The sequence below is a fragment of the Salvia splendens genome, chromosome 3 (assembly GCF_004379255.2).
Source record: "Salvia splendens isolate huo1 chromosome 3, SspV2, whole genome shotgun sequence".
Lineage (NCBI taxonomy): Eukaryota > Viridiplantae > Streptophyta > Magnoliopsida > Lamiales > Lamiaceae > Salvia > Salvia splendens.
Genome location: NC_056034.1, coordinates 6,350,474 through 6,364,963, shown reverse-complemented (window position 1 = coordinate 6,364,963; position 14,490 = coordinate 6,350,474). Strand labels below are relative to the sequence as shown.

The window sequence follows — 14,490 nt, the reverse complement described above, 5'->3', positions numbered from 1 at the left end:
AGACGTGTTATTGTGACAAATTCCAATTAATCATTGAAAGTTAAAACAGTGTTTTTAATCAAAACAAGGTAATTTGCGTGTATTTAATTTTTTGGCATTTTCTTTTTTTTCTCCATAACCTTTTTTTATTAATCTAAATACATAACTTTGAGATTTTCTGATTTTTTTTTCTTTCACAAACTTATTTTTAATTTAAACACATTTGCGTAGGAATAGTGCAGTTAAATAGTCTGCCGAAAAGAATAACAAATACAGAAACAACCTCAAAAATCTGTGGGAACTCGAAAACGATTGTTCAGGCCGAATTGGAAAGGGAGCACACTTACATATGGATACGGAGATCTAGCTTCATCTTCTGTCCAAAGGCCACATTAACTTCCAACATGCTCGACTAATGCCATCATCTTGTCGGGTTAATGCCTCTTTTTCGTTCCCAGGGCCTTCCTGCATCTCAACTTATAGTGTACAAATTACTGTAAGAGAACCACAGATTCATTATCTATCTCGATTCTTGATGTCCAATATTAACACGTGATGTGGGTCGAGTTGGTTTCCTCAAATGCTCCAAAACTCGTGATAATGTGTCAATGAGAGCTCTCTAAGCCATCTTCAGCTACCCTGGGATGTGTATTTTGGATCCGAATCGTAGCTTCAACAAAGATGTACTTACCCAATTCCAAGAATCCATGTACCCACTCTTGTGTTCTTGCGACGCTGTTGCAAACAAACAAGCATATTGTAATTCAGTGGAGTGTTGTTTTCTTCTTGAAATGTGTAAACAACTTATGGCCAAATCAGCAGCATAGAATGTTTCCTAATCTCATGACTAATTTTAAGTGTTTCTTCCTCTGAAATACTATGTCGTTTCGTGACTAAGAAACTCAGTAATTCCACATAGCATATCAAGCAACCACTGAGTAGGCACTGGAGTAGTAATCATATCGAAAGCCACTAGAGCAAGAAGGAACAGGAAGTGAAATAGGATACATTAAAAAGTAAATATGATAGTAAATGAGCAGAGAAAACTGAGACCATCATATGAAGCAAATATACAAAGTAAACTGAAAAGAAGAAGTGTCAGTACCTGTTCCATAACCATGCTCAACAATGCCTTATTTTTGAGTGAACAAGAATAAAAGAATTTGAAGCCAAGTCCTGAACAGCGTCAATCAAAACAGAATCCAGTTGAAGGGTTGCAAAGAAGGCTTCACTCCAAAAATAAAGCTTCCAAATAGTCGTCAACATAGGCTAGGCATGGCCAATGGTCAGTTCTAATCCGGACCAGAGTTGAAAAATCACGAATCTCCAGCTGAAATAGGAGATGGAATCTTGGTGGAAGAAATATCAAAATGTGACAGTAACCAATGTTTTCTCTAGCAGCTGTAATTTGAGTCCCTCCATCATCTTCTTCTTCATCACCAAAGTACTTGAGATAAAGGGCCCCTCGAGCACTAGTTGGTGAACAAGTTATATCCAATGAAGAATCTGAGCTGGAATCCTTCCATATAACATCCTTGATCACGCCCCCTGATTTCACCATGCCAACAAGTGGTTCACCAATGACACAAACAACAAAAGGTGCCAGGTGTCGTTCAATAGCTTCAACCAAAGCTGTCACTGGAACTTCAAGAAGTTTTACGGATCGCGTCCCACTGATAGCAGCAATCCCTCTTCCTCCTTTCAGGGCAAAGGTTTCTCTACCGGTGCTGGATGTTGTCTCACAGGCCTCCCATAATGCATTGAATAGATTCACATAGTAACTCGGAACATCATCTTCAGCAATGTCATCTGGAACAATAGCTCTAAGAAACATATCCTCAATCCCAACAGAAATGCTCGGAAGCTGTCCTTTGATTACCTGACCATTGTCTGCATTAGTTTCAATGAAAACATCAACCAGGCCAGGCATTGGTTCTCGTGGTTCAAACTCTATACACACAGGAGCTTTAAAGCTCTCTTCTTCTACGTGGCCATTCTCCACAGAAACAATAGCTAATGAATCAGCTTGGCTCAAAAGTTTATCATTTTTAGGTGGTGAGCCAAGAAGGAAAGGAATATGAAATGGGGAAATAGCTCCATATGGTGAGGAGGAAGTGAATGTAAGCACTATAGCATATAACGCAGGAAGTTGGTCCTCTCTGTCAAATGCATTAGCTGCTGTAAATTTCTTCTCTTCATCAACCGATGGCTCTGAGTCAAATCTCAAATTACAGGAGATCTGAATTTTGAGCCCTGGCATATGTCTATAATCAGGAATAGATATAAAATGTCTTCTCAGTTCATTGACGATCTCAGAATTTTTTGCATCCATCACCCGTAAAGGCCCCTTTTGTTGATGAGGCAAATCATTCTCTAAGATAGTATCACCACTCATAGTTATCTCCAAGACCTGTTCCTCGCCTGCTGGTTCATTATCCCTGATGCCATCAAAAAAACCAGGCAAACCAGGATTGGTGCCAAAGTTAGGAAGGGACAAGGACCATGACTGCTTCACTAGTAATGACGTTGCCCGTTCAATGTATATACAAGAAGCAATACTGCTAGACTTCTTAAGATCAGGAAAAATTGAAGTGGACTGAAGACTGAAGAATGAGCCAGAATGAGTAGATGGAGATAACCCAGGCAAATGTTCCCCTGTATTCAGGATGTGCTTGAGCTTCTTTCCTGGTATGCCAATTAGCATTCTCAGGTAAAATCTGAAAATAACCATGAAATCTCTGATATTGCGAACATGAGTAGCATAATAAAGTTACTTGATAGGAACAAAATGTTTACATTAGATTAAACTTTAGCCATGTTATTCATACTACAATGACCTTAAATATAAAGGAGGTTTTAGAATTGGATCATGCAAAAGTAGGCGGTAAGTTAGGCCAAGAGACTGTAAGGTGTACCTCGCACTATCACGAACCTCCAGATCAGGAAAGAAAAGACAAATAGAGACCAGAAGATGAGATAACCCAATAAACAGGCTAGAACCGTGATGGTGGACTAGCATTGTTCTACAAATGCCAAGAATTTTACTCCCATGATGCCAAGATCTCAACCCACTATCAGGACCATGTTTCTCTACAAGAAAAACCATGAATCTCAACAGAAGGTTTAACAGCCCACTAGGTGAAACTTTGTCATTTTCAGAAATTCTCTCAAATATAGGAAAGTAAGATCCCAGGTTATAGTCTTTCTTGAGTTTCGGAAGCAGATGTTTATCCAGTGTTTTAAGGAGATGTTCTCCCAACCAGCGGTGTTTGTGGCATCCCAAGAGCCTATCAATGAATGCAACAACTACTGGCACCAATCCCTTGAATTCTGAAGTTGAGTCCACCAGTCTCTTCTGCAAATGAAAACATATATGAAACCATAATGCATAAAACTTCACCCTAGTATTGACATTAATCAAAATATCAAAATTGAAGATTAAAAGTAAGGTCATCTGTGTCAGGGATGCCAAACTTGCAAGCAATGTACATAATATGCATTGAGAGTCTGATAGAGATAAGCGGCTGCTGGCTGGAAACGAACATGAAATGCAGTAAAAGAACAGGGGACATGAAAAACCACAACAAATGGATGGAAACTGAACTGAAAATTAATTACAAACGATAAAACTCCTTCGAAAAGGGTACACGCCTCCAAAGAGGGCTACAGCAGTCACTGGACTCGAGACTAAATTTCTGCTCACTTAAAACTAAAAAACATAATTCTATTTATAAGACTCCAACTCTAATTGACTTAAGACTCTCTACTGAAAATTGGCAAAGATAATAAACAGCTAATTAACAACTAAAAGATAAATACTTCAGAGAATAGAGCAGGGAACGGCTACTGCAGGAAATAAAGCATGGACGATTGATATCAAGTTATCAACTTTCCCGCTGTCGAAACAGCCTTGACCTCAAGGTGGATGTAGATATGGCCAAGGTGAAGCGTTGCAGCCACCAGAACTTGGATGTGCAGGCGTGACTGGTACAGCGTTCCAAATTAGGCTATACGCATCAGTATTTTCACCTGAACTAACCAACAACTCTTGCAATGTTTTTGGTGGGCAAAGGTGAGTTGGGCTGTAGCTAAGGCCACAACGGAAACAAGTACCAGCGGCCCTATGTTGTCTGACTTCCTCATCCGTCATAGTGTGAAATCGGCATTGGAGTGGCGGTGGTGAAGGAGTTGGTGCTGATGAAGCTGAAACGGAAACAGTAGCTGGAGACTGGAGAGGACTGTGGGTTGGGACTGGACCGAAAGTTGCTGTGAACCTAAACAGATTTAGATAAGGTATCACGTGCGAAGAGAATATAAGACTGATGAACAGTGGAAAGCAGCTGGGCGTGGGATACCTCCATCGTGCTGCTAACCGTAATGCTTGGCGAAGACAGGAAGTTAACCCGCTTAAAATCTGTACGAGCTCAAAATAATTGCGGATGCCTGAATCCTTTATCTGTAGCAGATGTGAGGCTTTAGATCACCCAAAAAGAACTAGGCACTGCCCCGGTCGAGGATGCCTGGTAGTTTGATGAGGTGTGCTTCGAAGGCTGCGTTGTAACCGTCCAATGAGAAGTCTTGGCCTTGTAGGGTGGTGCTATTGCCAAAACATAGCAACATCTCATGGGTAAATTGTCCTCACGTGAGAGCCGGGGAGCGGTGAAGTAATGTCTGAACAAACGGCACCGTTGGCCCCGGATAATGCGATTATCCGATGAGCGTGAGCTTAACCCGTTGCTTAATTGGTGTCCTGTTGACTAGAAATTATTGTCCCGCAGACGCGAGCCATGAAAGAGCGTCAGTCCCATCGTGCAAGGATTCTTCCAATAGCAAGGGAGGTAAGCGTTGCATGACATGTTCGAGTAGTATATGGATGGGTTTTTGTTCCTTAGAATGGGTGGAAGAAATTGCTTTCAACTCATTTGAGATCATTTACTGCTCAGCAAACGATCGGGTGTGACCTTCGACCGTCTTCTCTAATCTGTCGAGCCTGGCGTCTATGCTTTGTGTCAAACCATCATTCACCGCACCAAATTCATTGAGATAAAGGGGGATGTTAACCAAAAAACGCAGGAAAAGAACAAAGGACAGGAGAAACCACAACTAATTGGATAGAAACTGAACTAAAAATAAATTACAAACGATAAACTTCTCCGGAAATGCTACACCTCTGAAAAGGGATACACACCTCCAAAGAGGGCTACAAAAATCATTGGACTCAAGACTAATTTTCTGCACGCTTAAAATTGAGAAATATAAACCTGTTTATAAGACTCCTAATAAAGACTTCAACTCAAATAATGAAGTAAAACTCTATTTAACTAAGGACTCTTAATCCTAATCAAACTTGTCAAAAATAAACTAAATAAATAATTAACTAAAAGATAAATACTGCAAAGAACTATGCATAGAATGACTAAAGGTGGAAATACAGCATGGGCGATCAATATCAGAGTCACCAGTTCTTCTAGGGTTAAAAAATAGAGAGCTAAAAATTTGAACACACTCTTGCTCGAAGTTAGCAAATAGTAAGCGGCGGCACGAATTATAATAGGCTCTTGAGGGATTCTGACGGCCACTAATGTAGTATTAATTTTTACGTATATGTGAGGCGATATAAAGATGTTCTAGGGTTAAAAATCTTGGGACTAACGACTCAATATAACACCAAAAATTGCATCAAGTCCTCAGCATGCACGCAAAAGCAATGAGTGGCTAATTGGCTATCATTCTACAACATAAAACAACAGACATATAGCTACATGAATACAAGGCGGTTCCACTGACAGATAATAAAAAATCTTCATGCAGCTATTAAGGCATAGTGATTGTAAATTTATCCAACTTCGTAACTAATAAAAGGCTTGGGTGAACAAGTGCTCTATTCTAACCGAGAGCAGCTGAGGCGTAAAAGTAGTGAAAAATCAGTGCCTAGTTATGCTGAATCTGATTCAGTTGTAAAAGGATCAGGTTCGATCTGATTGCTGCAAGATACTACTACATAAGGCAAACTCCACCAGAACTAAAGCTTCCCTCCTCAATGTTAAAGTAATACATACAAGATACAACCACACCAAAACTTTTCTATTCAGCAGTAATTGTGTCTTCTCCATTACATTTAGTACAAACCGAAAAACTAAGAAAATAAGTTTTAGAAAAATAGAGCTCAAAATTATTATCACATAAAGGCTGTCCATTAAAACTATACATCATATGTGCTGATCTTAAACATATTAAAACTATACATCAAATGAACAGCCACTTAACAGATCCTAGAAAGATACCCTAAAAATTATGGTAGTGTTAACATACCTGTAAGGCGTCAAAAATGTTAGACTCCGTAAGAGCAGAAACGGAAGAAGTAGCACTGTCAGAATGTGGTGATCCACCTATCAGAAACTTATGGAAGGTGCGAAACGCCACTGCAGTTTCCGTGTTCCATGGCGGCAGCCATTCAAAAGATGATACTGAAAGAAGGCCGTCTTCGAATAGCTTGACTTTATACACCTCCTTATCCACCTCCACACCTTTTACAACATTTGCATCTCCAATATCAGAGAGCAATCTAGAGCAATATGCAAGCAGGTCAAGCTTCAAGGCTTTCATAGCCAGTGGATCAAATATTGTAGGATAAAACCTTAAGCTCATATCAATTATGCTTCTCTTTCTTGCTTCTTCCTCTCCAACTGTCAAAGCAAATAAGCCCAACATCCAGTGAAGAGCCAACAACCTAAATACCAAATAATGATGGGATTCTTTCGACAATAGCAACAATCTTGAAGCTACTTCAAACTCTTGCCCCTCAAATGAATCCAAAAACTTAACATACATTCGCAAGAAAATGTGGCAAAGCAATGGCTTGAATGTGTATAGCAGCCATGAGAACTGCACTCTCAACAAAGAAGCCTGAAGTTCCAATTCTTCAGCTAATGGAATGATGGCACCCATAAACTCCACCACTCCAAATGAAGTTAAATACTGAGGGCAGTCAAGCAAATATGAAACCACTTTCCTCAACTCTTTATAGCAAATCTCGTTCTCTTTCCACACGAAATCTGCCCCAACTCTATCTATCAAAAACTGAGGTAGGTTGAACGGGACCAGAGGGATTGTAGCATTACTAATCGACGCAATACTAGCCTCACTCGGCTTCAGCTTCACAATATTGAGTACCGCAGTGGAGAGCAACAGAACGTACCACTGCGAAACGTGAGTGCGCTCGCTCTGGCAAAGAGACCACAAATGGGGGGCGATCTCGGAGAGCAAGCAGGGGAAAGCAAGCTCCAATTGGCGCAGGCACTCGCACGCGACGCCGCGCGTGTGGCGATCGAGGCTGTGGTTGGGGCGATTGATGATAGTCAGCAGCAGCTCGACGAGGCCACAGAGAGGCGGCGCGCCGCCGCCGAATTCGTCGGCCTCGGAGAGCGATATGACGAAGACGGCTGCAGTGGAGATGAGGAATTGGTCCTTGAGGGGGAAGGGGTCGCTGGGGGACTGGATGACGGAGCGGAGGGCGTCGAGGAGGCGGAGTAGAAAGGGCGGCGGAGGGGGCGAATCTTCGAGCGAGTGGTGCTCGAGGAAAGTGAGAATGTGGAGCTTGAGTTGGATGGGGATGTCTTTGCGGAGGATTGAGGAGAGGCAGAGGTCCGGAACGGATGCGCCGCCGGTCCAGCGGTGGAGGCGGGAGGCGCCGTCGAGATTGTAATCGTCGATTAGGGAATCCCATTCCGGCGGAGATAGGGGTTTCGGCGGCATTCCGGCCATCGGTGTGTGTTAACATAAATCATAAATCCGGTAATGCGTAAGGGCTGTACTGATTTGTATTTATTGTTTTCCTTTTTTATCTTTTTCTACATTTATAAATCAATTTTGTTACTAGTATTTTGTCATTAATTATAGTGATATTTGCCATTATTTGAATTTATAATTATATTCTACTACTAGTGACTGGACATTAGCACGAAAGGCTGCGTGCACGATGTAAATTGTTTACTTTATTCGTAGCACTAACTTCAACCGTTCAAAATGAATATAGTAGTACTCCTTCCATCCATAAAAAATACTTCCATCCATAAAAAATATTTCCCTCTTCTAGCAATAGGAGTCCTATTTAATTAAGGCATGAATTTTAAGAAATGTAAAAAAAATAGGTTGAATAAGCTAATAGATTATGAGTCTACATTATTAAATGACACGTGGCATCAATCTAACCGTCGGATGACAAAATCGTGGGGCTGAGATTAAAAAGAACAAAGAACAAAAGATACAAAAAGGAAATGAATACATCCATATATATATATAGGGGTGCATTATAATGATAACCCCAATTTCCGTAATAACCCTATAACTAAATCTGGACCACACATTTTTAAAATCACGTGGTCTAGATTCAAACTTAGATTTACTTTATAAAAAAAAGTGCAGAGGTAAATATGTCATTTCGCTCATGATAAAATTTACGTATCCAAATTTCGCTCATTTAATTTCTGAATTTCGCTCATTTTATCATTTTATCAGTCAGTCAAAAGTATCATTTTATCAACTCAGAGTATCATTCTATCCGGCAAAACTATCATTCTATGCAATAAACCTAACATATATCATTTTATCATTTTATCAGTCAGTCAAAAGTATCATTTTATCAACTCAGAGTATCATTCTATCCGGCAAAACTATCATTCTATGCAATAAACCTATAATTTTATCATTTTATCAGTCAGTCAAAAGTATCATTTTATCAACTCAGAGTATCATTCTTTCCGGCAAAACTATCATTCTATGCAATAAACCTAACATATATCATTTTATCATTTTATTAGTCAGTCCAAAGTATCATTTTATCAACTCAGAGTATCATTCTATCCGGCAAAATTATCATTCTATGCAATAAACCTAATATAATCGGCACAATACATAATATACAAACCTATAAAGCAGTAAACGTATCATTTTATCAACTCAGAGTATCATTTTTATAAGGTTACTGTCATTTTATCCGCTTAGATTATCATTTTATCAGGTAAAAGTATCATTTTATTAAACAAAAATGTCATTTTATACACCAAAAATACCTATCATTCTATCGGCTGAAAGTATCATTCTGCCCGGTAAAACTATCATTCTATCGGCTGAATGTATCATTCTATCCGGCAAAACTATCATTTTATCAGTTTTATGTCATTTTGTCACGTTAAAGTATCATTTTATCAGCTTATATGCAATTTCTTCAGCTAAACTATAATTTTTATAAGGTTACTGTCATTTTATCCGGTTAGATTATCATTTTATCAGGTAAAAGTATCATTTTATTAAACAAAAATGTCATTTTATACACTAAAAATACCTATAATTCTATCGGCTGAAAGTATCATTCTACCCGGCAAAACTATCATTCTATCGGCTGAAAATATCATTCTATCCGGCAAAACTATCATTTTATGCAGTAAACCTAACATTTATAAGCTAAAAGTATCATTTTATCAACTCAGAGTATCATTCTATCCGGCAAAACTATCATTCTATGCAATAAACCTATCATTTTATCATTTTATTAGTCAGTCAAAAGTATCATTTTATCAGCTCAGAGTATCATTCTATCCGGCAAAACTATCATTCTATGCAATAAACCTATCATTTTATCATTTTATCAGTCAGTCAAAAGTATCATTTTATCAACTCATATTATCATTCTATCCGGCAAAACTATCATTCTATGCAATAAACCTATCATTTTATCATTTTATTAGTCAGTCAAAAGTATCATTTTATCAACTCAGATTATCATTCTATCCGGCAAAACTATCATTCTATGCAATAAACCTATCATTTTACGTGATATTTGGCGAAATTCAGAAATTAAATGAGGGAAATGACAGTTTTACCCCGCGCTTTTTTTATGAAGTAAATCTAAGTTTGAATCTCAAAACTATCATTCTATGCAATAAACCTATCATTTTATCATTTTACGTGATATTTGGCAAAATTCAGAAATTAAATGAGAGAAATGACAGTTTTACCCCACGCTTTTTTTTATGAAGTAAATCTAAGTTTGAATCTCAACCGCATGATTAGAAATATGTGTGGTACATATTTGGTTATAGGGTTATTACGATATTTAGGGGTGAGGCATACTTACTCTTTTGGTTATATTAATTTTCTAATAAAATGTGAGTAGAATAAGTTGGTGGAATGTGAGGCATACTTACTCTTTTTGTAAGGGTGAAATATGATTCTTATTGTCAGACATACCAAAATGGCAAAATATGACCCTTATTATGAGACGGAGTAAACAAAGTTGTAAATTAATACGGATTTTAATGCGTAATTGGTAAATTAAGAGAGATGTGAAAATGTGTGGAAATAATGTTAGTGAATTATGAGGTTCACTTATAGAATAATGTGTATAACGTTAATATTGATTTAAACTTTTCTATTTTTAGTATTAGTCTAATTTTGATGAACGGCCCAAAATTGTAAAATTAGATTATTTTATTTTGGAATAAGCAACTAGTAGTCATTTAAAAATTATAAGGAGAATGGTTTACAACTTTAAATTAAATTTTGAGTTTTGACTTAATTTCTTCTATTGAAACCTGGTGTGATGAATTTGACGATGGACGTAATTTAATTGGTAATGATATTTTTTAGTAATAAATTAAGAGTTCGAGTTACTTTGAATGTGTAAGTATATGATAAAAAAAATCATTTGATAGGATGCACTGCTTTGTTACATATACCATATGTGCCATGTATAGAAATTAAATGAATTATGGTTAATTTAAAATTTTATTATGTTGGGGTTTGAAGCCCCTTGCACAGCGGAATACTTGTATAAAATAAATAAATCAGACGTAGGATCTATTTGACAGATTATGAGATTAATCTATTCACATGTTAACACATAATTGCATGCTAGAACGCAAATAATTCATGCTTAAACAATATAAATCCTAAAACATGAATTCTACGGTTTAGAGTTATTGATTTGATTCTCCAAAGAATCGTCGATTGCTCGCGCCTTCTCCACGATGATCTTCAATACTAGACCACTGATTTTCTGACTGATTCCCAAACTGTGTCTCGATATCAGGGTGGGCTGATCTTATCAAAATACTAGGACTCGAATAAAGACACAAAACTTTCTCACGGAGGAGGAGCTGAAAAACTCACGGAAGAGAAAATTAGAAAATTTCGTCCTTCTTCAAAAAAAGAGAAGGGACGAAAATTTTTTCTTTAAATTGTGTTTTCTGTCTCATTTATTCTCCTAGTTATATTAAGTTCATATTGGGTCCAGTCAGGGATCTACGGAAGGTTTTGGATATGGGCTCCCTCAATTAGCTTTTTACTAATTAAATTGAACCCACAATTTAATACAAGCTTGTATTGGAATATTACGAGCAGCCACAACAGAAGTAATATTGACCTCCCCATCCAAATCCAAAATTACAAGTAATCCGGGTTTCCATTTTGTTTATTATTTATTTCTCGCGCTTAAGATATAAATGTCCATTAATTAATTAAAGTCTGTTATGGACTTAATTAATTAACATCTTATCAATTCCAAGAGTGGACTTATCAAGAAACACTTATTTATTATTCATGGAATAATTAAATTCCAACTGGCCAGTTTTCGAATAATAAAACCTTGTTCAAACTCCTCTTGAGGACATTATCAAACGAGACTCACCTCGCGCACGATTCAACATAATAGCAATCCTAGCACCGCTAGATATTAATCACCACTACCTAATATATCAGGATTATTGGGTTGCGAAAAACTCGCACCTTTTGATAAGTCAAAGTAGTGCATAATCAATACCGTGTGCTCAATGCTAACGTATGTAGATTAAGAAATAGTATTTTATCAAGACCTAGTCTTTCAGTATATAGCATAAAGACATGTCTTGCTGTTAGATCCATTCAGTGCTATACCACACCAACATCATCTTATTTCAATAAGGCTTAGAAATAATCGGACTGACATCGCAACCTTTTGCGATAGGTAGCCAAAGCCTATCTAGGTTGTGAAATTCTTCTTTTTCTTTTGCAAAGCATTGCATAGAACTGACAGTAGTTACCTTAAAGTGGACGACGCCCACAACCAGTCTACTAAGCAAAAGACTTAGACTTTGTTTACTTCTTATGCATTTAAATGTTTATAAAACATCTTATAAACGCACAAGCAAAAACAATGTAATAATTGTCACGCCCGCATTTTCTAAGGATATAAAACACGGTTGATCGCGACTAGGGGAGGATTAAAGAAGCGGGGAAGAGAGGGGAAAACAACACAACTCGACCATAGCTCGAAACAAATGGGAATAGCTCGAATAAAATCAGAGTATCTCAACAATCAACAACTCAAAGAAATGAATATTATCTGAGTGATACAAGAACTCAAACGGAGAACAACTACTCAGCGGAAGCATTTGAGAGACGGAATATGCCACGTGTGAAGACATGACACATTCTAGACACTTAAATTTCTTCAACGGTCTTGCTCAACAACCGCCGCACACGTCACGCTCAACCTGCACATTTTTTTTAAAAGAAATGCAGGGCTGAGTACTTGATGCACTCAGTGGACTCATGCCGAAAACATTTTACATAAAGTATTTATCATGCCACCATTGAGTGACCTTGGGGTTTTAACTTTAGAAATCGCCCAAGACACTAAAATCATTTCCATCGTAAAATTCGACTGATCAGTCATTTTCCCATAGATGTCTACCATATCTTATCCATTGATGACAAGGAACGTGGCCACATTCCAAGTCACTGGACCGGCCGACCCAAAAGACGGCTCACGGTCCCCTCTGTGTACACTAGCCTGAGTAGGGACTCACTCCCTAGTCCGACCCTAATTCGATTATCCATAGATGGCAAAAGCCACATCAGATAGGTTCCATAGATAAAACAAAACACGGCATGACAAATATTCATATTATTTTCACATAAAAATATACTTAGGGCATTGCCCTTATTTAAAAAGAAAACTCATCTCGACTGCTTAATTCACAAGTATTTTCTTCCCCTTGATATCACGTTTCGTATGCGAGGATTTACCTTTACATTTAGATAATACATAAATCAACAAGCTTTTCAAATAAGGAAATAAAATGCATGCCTCCTATGTCTTCAAATTATTTTCCACGTTGAAGATTATAAATTTTTCCCCTCCTAACTACTACACGTATACTCCTTTACAAAACACATACACACCTAGGGCTGTCAAATTGGATATCGGGTATTGGATACCCGATACCCGAACCCGAAAATATCGGGTAATTGGATACCCGATACCCGAAAAATCGGGTTTCGGGTCGGGATCGGGTATTGGGTTATTGGGATTTTCGGGTATCGGGTTACCCGATACCCGATCGGGTAATACCCGAATACCCGAAATACCCGAAATTAATAATGTTTAATTTAATTTATCAATTAATTCAATTAGGGTCTAGGGAGGGTACACATACACATTAGTTACACAACACAACTTACACTCCCGTCTCCCTGACGCCGCTCCCTATCTCACTTGTCTCCCCTCGGCTGCGCCTCTCACCCTCACCCACGACCCACCGACGACGAGCACCACCGCCTGAGCACCACCGAGCTTGTCGTCTTCTCTGCGGCTCCTCCCTCTCCCACACGCAGACGCAGTCCGCTAAGCCCTCTCCGGCTCTCCCTCTCGGCCCAAGCAGTGGCCTCCCCGCCACCGCCGCCCTCCGCCGCCTCCGCCATCTGAAGATTGAAGAAGGTATGAATGTTGCTTCAATTTACAGTTTAATTTTATGCATTCTTCTTTCAATTGTACTATAAATACTTAAATTGTTTCTTTGAATCACATTTTTTTCGCTGAAATGTGTGATATCTTTGTTTCTTATTATTAAGTTTCATTTTTTTCCTTAAATAATAGGATGAAGATTGGAAAATATTGGGCTGAGGACATGGAATTAAATCCAAGGATGAACAGGATCTTATACATTGCTGCAGTGCTTGATCCGAGACAAAAGATGAATCATGTTGAGACATGCTTCAAGTCAATCTATGGAGATGCAAGAGGGGAAATCATGGTAAGAGATGTTACATACGCATTGAATGAGTTGTTTGACTATTATGTGGCACAGAAAGAGGCTCAGAATCCTGCTCAACATCAGAAAAATGCTGCCAATGAGAATATGCGCCGTCAAGGGAGGTCTGATCGTCGAGGATCCCTTAGTCTCGTGGGCTTGAGAGGTAATCGGCAGGCCAACAACAATGCAAATGAGCTCGCTGTTTATCTTACTGAAAACAATCACATAGAGGACAAGGAAGACGTAGACCACTTTGATATCTTGAAGTGGTGGTCGGAGAATGGCAAGGGATATTTTGGCTATTCCCATTTCCGGTGTTGCATCTGAGTCTGCATTTAGCTTGGGAGGTCGTGTTCTCACTCCGTATAGAAGCTCATTAGCTCCTTGTATGGTCGAGGCTTTGGTTTGTGCTTCAGATTGGTTGAAGAGTATAAATGTG

At 38.5% G+C, this 14,490-nt stretch overlaps 1 protein-coding gene across 1 annotated transcript; it reads right to left on the bottom strand.

Annotated features, from left to right (window-relative positions):
• Positions 1 to 161: 161 nt before the first annotated feature.
• LOC121794590 lies at positions 162 to 7,784 on the bottom strand. Its single transcript, XM_042192817.1, has 4 exons — positions 6,292 to 7,784; positions 2,895 to 3,334; positions 1,085 to 2,696; positions 162 to 714 (listed from the first exon to the last, which is right to left on the bottom strand). The coding sequence occupies exons 1-3, from the start codon at positions 7,741 to 7,743 to the stop codon at positions 1,208 to 1,210; spliced, it is 3,381 nt and encodes a 1,126-aa protein (XP_042048751.1). The 5' UTR covers positions 7,744 to 7,784; the 3' UTR covers positions 162 to 714; positions 1,085 to 1,207.
• Between the last annotated feature and the right edge of the window lie 6,706 nt (positions 7,785 to 14,490).

Bases quoted from the DNA above. Each gene is read 5' to 3' on its own strand.
- LOC121794590 (XM_042192817.1), bottom strand. From the start codon at position 7,743: ATGGCCGGAATGCCGCCGAAACCCCTATCTCCGCCGGAATGGGATTCC. The intron at 3,335-6,291 runs GTATGTTAACAC...TTTCATTTGCAG, and splicing joins ACATTTTTGACGCCTTACAG to AAGAGACTGGTGGACTCAAC. The intron at 2,697-2,894 runs GTACACCTTACA...GGTTATTTTCAG, and splicing joins GAGGTTCGTGATAGTGCGAG to ATTTTACCTGAGAATGCTAA.